This window comes from Gobio gobio (assembly GCF_949357685.1).
Source record: "Gobio gobio genome assembly, chromosome: 11".
Taxonomy (NCBI): Eukaryota; Metazoa; Chordata; class Actinopteri; order Cypriniformes; family Gobionidae; genus Gobio; species Gobio gobio.
In genome coordinates, this window is record NC_137104.1 from 8,095,977 (window position 1) to 8,107,607 (window position 11,631).

General features: G+C 37.7%; 1 protein-coding gene across 1 annotated transcript in view; it reads right to left on the reverse strand.

Annotated features, from left to right (window-relative positions):
- The window catches only part of tinagl1 (tubulointerstitial nephritis antigen-like 1), a 37,581-nt gene extending 26,171 nt beyond the window's left edge, over nt 1–11,410 (reverse strand). The window contains exons 1-3 of the mRNA XM_079829480.1: nt 11,252–11,410; nt 4,870–5,186; nt 333–399 (exon numbers count right to left, since the gene is read on the reverse strand). Of these exons, the coding sequence (XP_079685606.1) occupies nt 333–399; nt 4,870–5,179 (377 nt within the window). The 5' untranslated portion in view covers nt 5,180–5,186; nt 11,252–11,410. The remainder of the gene's footprint in view (nt 1–332; nt 400–4,869; nt 5,187–11,251) is intronic.
- Nucleotides 11,411–11,631: the final 221 nt, after the last annotated feature.

Here is an 11,631-nt window from a genome sequence, read left to right on the forward strand (position 1 = left end):
AGACTCTCTCTTGTCTGTGGATAAATCCTGCCAACATGTGTTGATGCAGCCAACATTGGCCTTGGATTGAGAGATCCACAGTGCCCTTGAAAAGGCTGTGTTGTCTGTGCTATGAAAATACTGGCTGGAGAAAGAAAGAAGAGAGAGAGAGAGCGAGAGAGAGAGAGAAGAGAGAGAGAGAGAGAGAGAGAGAGAGAGAGAGAGAGAGAGAGAGAGAGAGAGAGAGAGAGAGAGAGAGAGAGAGAGAGAGAGAGAGAGAGAGAGAGAGAGAGAGAGAGAGAGAGAAAGAGATAGATGATATGCATATACCTTTGAATAGATTTCAAACTCACCATAAATTACAGTTCTCTTTGTATGTTGCTCCTGAGTGAAACCTTTGGCCATTCCTTTCACACGAACCTGAAATCAACAAACAACAACGATAAGAGGAAGAACTACTACACACATACTATGTACATATTAAACATTTGGATTAAAAGTTCTTTCTTTCATTTATGTCTGATGCAGACTGTAGTGCCCACAGAGGAATGTTTCCCTGGCTTTCCTTTGTTTTCCCAGGGACTGTGCTGTCGTCATGCCTTGATGGGCTTAATCTGAGATTGCCACATTGCCTGGCTGAAAGTGGGCAGGCCATCTTTCCGGGACACCAAGTACAACTACAAACTACAGTAAGTAAGTGTACACTTAAGAGGAGTGTATGCATATGCCGGACGGCTACATCCGACTATCACATTTAGACGCGCATACAATCTCAATGTCAGTAACAATCATGTTCAACAATATTATTGATCTGACTGTATCTGACGCTTTTGTATGAGAACAGAACTGAGCAGGACGATGGCATACATTTTGGCAGAACTGCTTTATAGATGAAATTAACTCATTTAATAACTGACTATCTTTACAACAAAACTGAATCAACACTGAACTGGCAGAATGCATAATTATCCTGTCATCACTGTAAAGCTGCTGTATTGTATAAAGCGCTATATAAATAACGGTGACTGGACTTGACATGTCTTGAATGTTGGGGATGGGGGGGGGTGGGGGGGGGGGGAGTTGGGGGGTTCTTTTTTAAGGGAATTAATTGAATGAACGTTTTGAAATTGGACATTGTGTTACCATGGAAACAGTACTCAATTCTTTTAGCGGGCTCTTCCCCTAGTGGGAGGTTTCATATTACAAGATTTAGTTTAACTACTTTATAAATCAAAACCTTTTCTAATCATGACAAAACGCATATCTTCGGAACGGTCTCAATGTTCCATATTTGGTGACTGTTTTGTGATAGCAGTGATATTTGGACAGAAATTCATTAATTTGTTACAGGAGAACGCATGGAATGTGTGTGTCACCTGGTGACTATACTTTTGGTACAGGGCCTAAAGCAAATATCATGGAAACTATAATTTTTGTGATATCAACTTCAAATTTGGAACACAACTTGGTTATACATATGGCTTTGATTTTATAGTAAAAATTATTTTGTAAAATATACATTTCATATAAAATATTTTGTACAGTATATTTGATTTACAGAAAATTTAAACTTTTCATGCTTTAATTTTGAAGTGCTTTCAAGTGTTTGAAGTGTCCTCTTTAAAAGACCAAATTTAGGTCTATATTTTCCCCAAGTATTCTTAAATTACAACCACGTCTATTCTCAAAAAGGGGGGTGACAGTTAAGGGGTTAAACTATTTGCGCATATATTTATGTTTTAAAGTACTCGCACATTCACTCTTATTCGTATGTCAAACATGTCGAAAACGCAAAACGTTTCTTGTCTTTGTTAAAACAGTTAACAATGAATGAAGAACTCACTATTTGTATATAGTCTATTATTGTATAAACTATAGTTCATAAACTATTCATTAACTATAAACTTAGCAAATAAAGAGCCCAATTTTTTAGAGGGCTCGCAAAAGTGTGATATGTGACATTTCCCGTTTGCTGTCTTTAAGTTCAGACAGTTTGTGTGCATGTTTTTATTACTAATTTTGCAATTCTGTTTGGTGTTGCCATTTGCCACACACAAATTGCACACTTGCGATGCTTATTTTTGATTGACATTTAGGTAGACATTTTAAAAATGTTTCAAGTTTGAAAGATTTAAAAGGTTAGTGTTGTTTTAAAAAGTTATGCTTTCACTAACTGCCCAAAGTTCTTGAAAGAATAGGAAGCATGAACTATCAGATGTTATTTTTTACTGTAAATGAAGTGGCTTTCCTGAGAAAACATTTACTGAGATTTAGCAACACTCTCTGTCTGAGTAATGCTGAGCTGTGAAGTCATACCTGGCCTATAGACATGACTGTCCCACCTTTAGCAAACACACATCACACACATACCTGTTCTGATCCCTCCCTGTCCGCAGTCGCCCTTTCCACCCCCTTCCCTCCTCGTACATTACAGGCATTCTTTCAGCTGACCTCCATTCATTGCTCCCTGCCTTCCGCTCCCCTATTCTGCTCTTTTCATGAGAATGCCACTGTTCTCTTCCCATTATTAGGTTCATGACTGAACATTTAACACCTCAGTGGCACTACACTACCACAGTGTGGACCATGAAGCAAGAGCGGCAGGAAAACATTAACAGGGAAGAATGTTCCATCATGTTTCTAGGAAATAACTAACCTTTTCTTAGCGGCACAGACTTCAAACATTGGCTGAGGGCCAAAATTGTTCCCTATGCATACCAATGGATTTGATTTGGCTTCCCATTTTAATCAACATGACTTATCCCAAACTACATATCCTCATGAGAGAAGCAGCATGAACTGTTGGGTGGACTGAATGGGGAAATACTGAAATCTCAAAAACTGCTGGACAAACTCACATTTGAAATCAAACGATTAATCGCGAACAAAAAAAGTTTGTTTACATAGTTTATGTGTGTGTACTGTTTATAATTATTATGTATATATAAATACACACACATGCATGTATATATTTAAGAAAAATGTGTTATATTTATATATAAAATATTTATATTTAGATACAATATAAATTATGTATATATATTGCTTAAATATATACATGTATGTGTGTGTATTTATATCCTGTATACATAATAATTATACACAGTACAGACACACATACTATGTAAACACAAACCTTTATTTTGGATGCGATTAATCGCGATTAATCGTTTGACTTTAAGTGTAGTATAATGGAGTAAATGGTATCTTAGGTCAGAGGTCACTCTTCCGCCAGAACTAGACTTGCGTACGGCCGTTACTGGAAGTCAGTGATTGTAGTTTATAAAGTTATAAATATTGATATTTTTTCCAACAAAAATCATTGCTTGGCTTCAGAAGTCCTTTATTAACCCTCTGAAGCCGTATGGATTACTTTTATGATGGATGGATGCACTTTTTTGGGCTTCAAAATCGAAGGTACCATTCACTCCTATTATAAAGCTTGGCAGAGCCAGGATATTTTTTTATATATAACTCTGATTGTGTTTGGCTGAAAGAAAAAAGTCATAAACCTAGAATGGCTTGAGGGTGAGTAAATTATGGGATAATTTTCATTTTTGGGTGAACTATCCCTTTGAGTTTTTTTTATTGAATTAGGGATTTATTTATTTTTTGTGATTGACAGATTTTTATATTATTAGAAATATTACAAAAAAATGTGCTACTACTAGAGATCATCCCAAAGCCTATATCCAAATTTGGAAAGGCATGGAAAAGTAACAACGCATTCTACGGAGCCCCTAAAGGGACATGGTTATTACAGTAGGCTACATCAGATTTTACTTATCAAGAGAAGATATAAGGAGGGTTGACTAACAGGACGATGTTGCAGTGTTTGGTGTGCAACAGATCCTGAGTGTCATTGACAAATATCTTGTAAAATGTGCGATTAGTACCACCACTCCTTATATACACAGAGTACGAGTGATCGCAAATTGGAAAGTGAACGTAAACAGCAAGCGTGAAAGTGATTTCAAAAGTGACTTCAATATTGTTAAGTCCTGAGGACGTATTTCTTTATCCAATAGTGGCTCCTTGATGCCCCGCACATTATATACACTGCCCGGCCCCCCAAAAAGATGTTTCTATTATAAATTATTATGTTTCTAGCATGTTATATGTTTGGCAACAGTTCTAACCCTAATCGATGAGTGTGTAGCTTTTCATTTCACATTTGTAGGAAGACACATCATGGCCATATTCCAGGACGACAAAGTCGTGATTTATCAGCTCACACTGTGAAAGAAAGGTTGAGGGAGCATGAAAAATTATTTCCACACATGAATTGGCCAGAGCTTAAATTCATTGAAAGTCTTTGGGATGTGCTGGAGGAGACTTTACAGAGTGCTGGACTCTTGCATTGTCAATACAAGATCCCAAAGACTGCCTATTTAAATCCAAACAGCAACTTTTTTTGGCTGGGTAGTGTATAATAAGTTGTGATTGATAGTTCACAGATCAAAAATATGACAAAGACTGCTACTACTATGGATGTGCCCGAAGCCTAAGTCCGAATTTGGAAAGGCACAGAAAATTAATAACGCATTCTGAAAGTAAAAAGCTTATTGATAGCGGCTCCCTGATGCCCGCAAATGATATATAATTGCTAAGCTATATAATTGCGAGAGAACACAAAAGCATTGAAGAATATTTTTTCCCATCACCATGTCCCTTTAGGGGCTCTGTAAAATGTGTAATTTTCTTTCCGAACATTGTATTTGGCTTCGGGCACATCCCTAGCTACTACCATGGGAGTAGTAACTGCTATGGGAGAATACTATACTGGCAGTCGACATGCATATTTCTTTTTGAAGTTTAAAAATCTTAGTCCCCATTCTTTGTTGCGTTAAAAAGCATAGTCTTCAGAAATGACATTGCCATTCAACTTACTGATAAGGTGTGGAGGATTTGTTCCCAGGCAATGGCTCCAGAAGTCAGGACAACAGTCGGACACGGTGCGGTTGCAGAACAGGTCGCAGTAACAGATGGTGTCCAGGTAGGGCACAGTGCACTGGTCGTTTCGGCCGGGGCAGCAGCCTCCTCTCCTCTGGCAGTAGGAGCCGGAGGGGTCGCGAATCCCCCTGAGGTGCAGCGGGCTGGCCAGTTCTCTCTTAGTGCGGGACTGAGTCCTCGCCGTCATTCCCCCTTCCAACAGCAGGAGGAGCGCTGCAATGGCGGCCAGCATCAAGAGCTTCAACATTGCTTATCTGCCACAAAGAAATCAATATAGCAAAACGTCAGCCATTAGGGTCAACTTGCAAATCAGAATTGAATTCATAGCAACATTATGCTCCATCATGCTGCAAAAAAAACCCAACAACAACGATATAGATATGATTACAGCAGAAATAACATTTGAGCGAAAACAGAAACGACAGATACTGGAAACAGAACTTTGATGGAGTGTTAGGCAGAGTAATGCGATTCCTAACAGCGATCATTTGTTTTCCACTTTACTCAAGCAGACTGAACTCGAGGCCTTGAGCCAACAATCTGCAATATAAACAGCACTGATAAACAGACGTTCCTCTTGTTCTTATTTTAATAATGCACTCATCCTGCACAATAAGAGCACTGCGGGAAGCCGTTAGAATATCATGAGCCATTTCTGCGGAGAAATTATTTTCCACTTTTGACTTGAAGCTTGAGTTTCTGTGGGATGATCCATATGTTGAGGTGTGTCTATATACTGTAGGTAGGGTGCGGTCATGTGACTCAGACCTCAAGTTACTGTAGACGTCCATGAGTCTGTCCAGACTACTGCTGTGTAAATTTTGTCTCACATTAAACTCCTCCTTTTCATGGAGAGTACACAGTATGTCTAAATTTGATCTCACTTGAGACATTTTATCACGTTTATAATATTTGAGCTATGCGTAAACAGATATTTGCAGTTATCATATCAACATATTTGGCACCACCAGTGAGCAGCACAGAACAAAAAAATGTCTGTGAAAACCCATAAATTAACCAAAACATCAGATAATCCACTTGGAGTGTTTACATTTCAACAGAAATCTAGAAATATGCTTCATATTTGATTCAACATGTTCCAAAGCTGTATGTAATTGCTTATTTATTGTGCCAGAATAATTGATATTTTGCGTTCATGATGCTAATCCTTTAAGTTACCTGGTTCTCTTAGAAATTATTTTGGAGAAATTAAGATTAAACTATGGAAGGCCAATAGTAGCAAGCTACTATAACTTTTTGTTTAGTCGCTTTTAAGTTCAGCTTGTATTAAAATGTCAGTTTAAATGAATGTCACTTTAAAAACGAGTGGTTTAAAATGTTATCTGGACCCATTTATCTTCATAGGGCAAGAAAGGACACAGCTGACATGGTGGAAATAAAGTCACTATCAAAGTAATGGAGACAAAACTTATCATTGTAACGGAAACAGCTACTTCCTGTAGTCAAAACCAAGCAGTCGCAAAAACAGGGTAAGGCTGTCTTATTAAGGCTGTCCTTTTTTATATCAAATAGCACATTTTCATGTTTATTTATACACAACATGGGCATTGTGAGGCATTCATATATGAATGCATGCATGTATGGATGCATGGATGCATGGATGCATGGATGGATGGATGGATGGATGGATGGATGGATGGATGGATGGATGGATGGATGGATGGATGGATGGATGGATGGATGGATGGATGGATGGATGGATGGATGGATGGATGGATGGATGGATGGATGGATGGATGGATGGATGGATGGATGGATGGATGGATGGATGGATGGATGGATGGATGGATGGATGGATGGATGGATGGATGGATGGATGGATGGATGGATGGATGGATGGATGGATGGATGGATGGATGGATGGATGGATGGATGGATGGAACATTGGTACAATGAACGATAGACAGACAGACAAACAAATAGATACAACAAGATGGATTGATGGATGGATGTATGATAGAACGTTGGAATGATGGAACGATCGACAGACAGACAGATACAACAATAAAGCGAAAGATACAACGATATCGAAAAGAACGAAAGACAGAACGATAGATAGATATGATGGATGGATAGATGGATAGAACATTGGTACGATGGAACGATAGACAAACAAATCGATACAAGATGGATGGATGGATGGATGGATGATAGAACGTTGGAATGATGGAACGATCGACAGACAGACAGATACAACAATAAAGCGAAAGATACAACGATATTGAAAAGAACGAAAGACAGAACGATAGATAGATATGATGGATGGATGGATGGATAGAACATTAGTACAATGGAACGATAGATAGACAGGCAAACAAATAGATACAAGATGGGTGGATGGATGATAGAACGTTGGAATGATGGAACAATGGAATGATAGAACGATCGACAGACAGACAGACACAACAATAAAGCGAAAGACACAACGATAGAACAAAAGAACGAAAGACACAACGATATATAGAAGATGGATTAATGAATGGATGGATAGATAGATAGATAGACAATGGAACGATAGACAGACAGACAGAGACAAATAGATACAAGATGGATGGATGGAATGAATGAATGATAGAACGTTGGAATGATGAAACGATCGACAGAGAGACAGATACAACAATAAAGTGAAAGATACAACGATAGAACAAAAGAACGAAAGACAGAACGATATGATGGATTGATGAATTGATGGATGGATAGATAGATAGATAGATAGACAATGGAACGATAGACAGACAGACAGAGACAAATAGATACAAGATGGATGGATGGAATGAATGAATGATAGAACGTTGGAATGATGAAACGATCGACAGAGAGACAGATACAACAATAAAGTGAAAGATACAACGATAGAACAAAAGAACGAAAGACAGAACAATATGATGGATTGATGAATGGATGGATGGATAGATAGATAGACAATGGAACGATAGACAGACAGACAGACAAATAGATACAAGATGGATGGATGGATGGATGGATGGATGGAATGAATGATAGAACGTTGGAATGATGGAACAATCGACAGAGAGACAGATACAACAATAAAGTGAAAGATACAACGATAGAACAAAAGACAAAACGATAGATAGATATGATGGATTGATAAATCCTATGTGATGCAAAGCTGAAACAATTATTATTGTCAATGCTGAAAACAGATTTAGCTGGTTAATATTTTTGTGGAAACTGTGATACATTTTACAGGATTATTCTTTGATGATGAAATATTAAATGAACAGCATTTATTTGAAACAATTTGCAATAGTATAAATATCACTTATAATGATTTCTGATCATGTGACACTGAAGAGTGGAGTAATGGTGCTGAAATTACAGCTTCGATCACGGGAATAAATAACGTTTCCATTTATTAAAATAGAAAACCATTCTTTTAAATTGTAATAATATTTCTCAATATTACTATTTATACTGTATTTTTAATCAAATGAACGCAGCCTCAGTGAGCACAAGAGACTTCATTCCGAAACGTAACAAATGATTTTAGAGTTAAATAGCCTTTTTTAAAACCCCTTTAAAAGGTCACTGTTTGGGGCGGCCTTCCTCCTCTTCCTCTTCCTCTTCATTTAATTGATCAAATTCCTGCTCCTCACTTTCACTGATCCTCCTCCCAGAGAACAATGTCTTGAGATCACACATAATTGCGCTCAAGCTGCCGTTGTGGTCTCGGGTTAAAAAGAGGGGAGCCTCGACAAAGACGAGGGGGCGGCGAGCAAATTACAGAAAAAGCATCATTAATTACCCAATCAGCCCACGAGGCACAATGTCCCCCATACAGACAAAGAGCAGCCCCGGAAACAAAGTTCACCGCTGTGCAGTTTTCTGCATGACTGTGCCTTTAGAGCTCAGCCTCAACACACACTCAAACATATGGCAGCAGTGTCACAGTGGCATTTCCAAGACACTCTCCTCGAGTCAAAGAAGTGCTCGTTTGACCCCGCTGTCATGGCGATCGCTCCACTAAACATCAGTAAGGATGCATCTACAGTGATGTGGATATTTTGGCTGATGCTCGTCTGCCTCCTCACCGCGGGAGTGTAGCGTGTAGAGACGTGTTGACTTTTACATCACAAACAGACAGTAAAACGCTGTTCCTACACGGAGAGTCTGCTGTCTGACGAATGACACATCCCTCGCTTTCATCGGTGCTTTTGATCACACCATTCAATGAGCTGATAAACAGAATATAGCATTACAGTCATATCTCAAAGCACACAGTCATGTACAGGTGGTTCAACACAACAAACAGAACGCACTCAAAATACAAACACAACCATTATTACCTCCTCGACTCAAGTCTCGATCTTCACATTAAGTTTAACTTGAAAAAAAATAAGGTTTACTATCAAATATTAAGCTCCATTTCTAAAATGAACAGGTTGAAATTTAAAATGTACCATTGTGATTGTAGAATGACACGCCATGGACTTTGAGAGCAGGTCAAGAAGCTTTGTTATACAGTATTAAATAACAGACAGATAGCAGTTTCCGTGCATATCAGCTGTGACCGGTTCATGAGCTGTCAAAGGAGTTAAACGCTTCTATTGAAGCTTGAATCAGACACCACCTACTTCTGATTTACATGTATTGTAATACTAAATGCACGCCTGTAAGGGATATTCGGGTAACACTTTATTTCAATGGTCCACTTTAGACATTCTATTGACAATGAGTAACTTTACAACTACATATTAACACTCTGAGCATTAGTTGACACGTAGTTGCAAAGTTACTTAGTAGACTGAGTAACACTTTATTGTAACAAGTGTCCTTGTTACACGTTACATGTAGTTACTAAAGTAATAACTATAAATTATGCATAATTACATGCAACTAAACCAAATTCTAATCCTAACCCTATAGTAAGTACATGTAGTTACTTAATATTACTCAGTGGTAACACTTTATTTTAGTGTCCTTGTAACATGTACTTACTATAGTAATAACAGTAAATTATGCGTAATTAGATGCAACTAACCCTAAACCAAACCCTATAGTAAGTACATGTAGTTAATTAATATTACTCGGTGTCCTTGTTACATGTGTTTACCATAGTAATAACAATAAATTATGCGTAATTACATGCAACTAACCCTAAACCAAACCCTATAGTAAGTACATGTAGTTACTTAATATTACTCAGTGTCCTTGTTACATGTACTTACCATAGTAATAACAGTAAATTATGCGTAATTACATGCAACAAACCCTAAACCAAACCCTAATCCTACCCTAACCCTATAGTAAGTACATGTAGTTAATTAATATTACTCAGTACTTAAATTTACAATTACACTGTAACACGGACACCTTAAAATAAAGTGTAACCATAGAATGTCTAAAGTGGACCATCTAAATAAAGTGTAAAAATATATGGTTTGGTACATCAAAAATGATTATTTTATGGCTTTGCAATGTAAGGATCATAATAAAACGTATAAAAACATTATTATGCGACTAAACACAAAGGTTACATTTTATTTTAAGGTGTCCGTGTTACAGTGTAAATATACATTTAAGTACCGAGTAACATTACTTAACAACATGTACTTACTATAGGGTTAGGGTAGGATTAGGGTTTGATTTAGGGTTAGTTGCATGTAGTTACGCATAATTTACTGCTATTACTATGGTAAGTACATGTAACAATGACACTGTAAAATAAAGCGTTACCGCACTGAGTAATATTAATTGACAACATGTACTTACTATAGGGTTAGGGTAGGATTAGGATTTAGTTGAGGGTTAGTTGCATGTAATTATGCATATAGTTATTACTATGGTAAATACATGTAACATATGTAACAAGGATCATAAAGTGTTACCGGGTTAGGGTTTTGTTATGGTTAGTTGCATGTAATTATGCACAATTTATAGTAATTACTATAGTAAATGTAACATGTAACAACGACAATGTAAAATACAGTGTTACCCAAACAAATACTAAATAAAAAAATGTATAACCGCAGGTCATCTTTAAATGCAACACTTAATTGGCTTGAAAAAGCATGAAGACTGATGTAGAATATTCTAGATTCAATAACAGTAGAAGTAAAACCAGTAGCAGTGCTTTTAATTTCATAACTTTAACTACTTTTACTTCATGAAACCACATCATTGGAGCACATAAAGAGAATAGTGATTGTTGTATAGAGTTGTACTGTCTGCTGCTCTTAACTACGCACCTGTCCGACACACTAGAAAGGGAGGGAGGAGGTTACACAGAAAGCACAGGATTTAAATAGCTGGAGAAACTAAACAAAAAATCCCCCACCTTGTTTGGTGTAATAAAATCCTCCTTCTGGTTATATCCAGTGAAGAAAATGTGAGCAGGTCTGTTTCAGCTACAGGTCGCACACTCACTCTCTTCAGCCTCCTGTCTGGCCTCTAGTCACTCTCGGATTTTCCCTCTCTATATACAGCCCTCTGACCCACCCCTCCTGCTTTTCCCTCCTTCTTTTACTTTGTCCCTCTTTTTCCCTCCCACACACACCCAGACACAACACACAACACACACACACACAAAGCTACTTTAGGTTAAACCCCTTTCCTGCAGGTTTTTGACTGCTTGTGTCACTTATCTTTCCATGCCACACTTTTCCTTTTGGTTAATTCATTACGGATCACTATGTTATCCGTCTCACACCATACTAC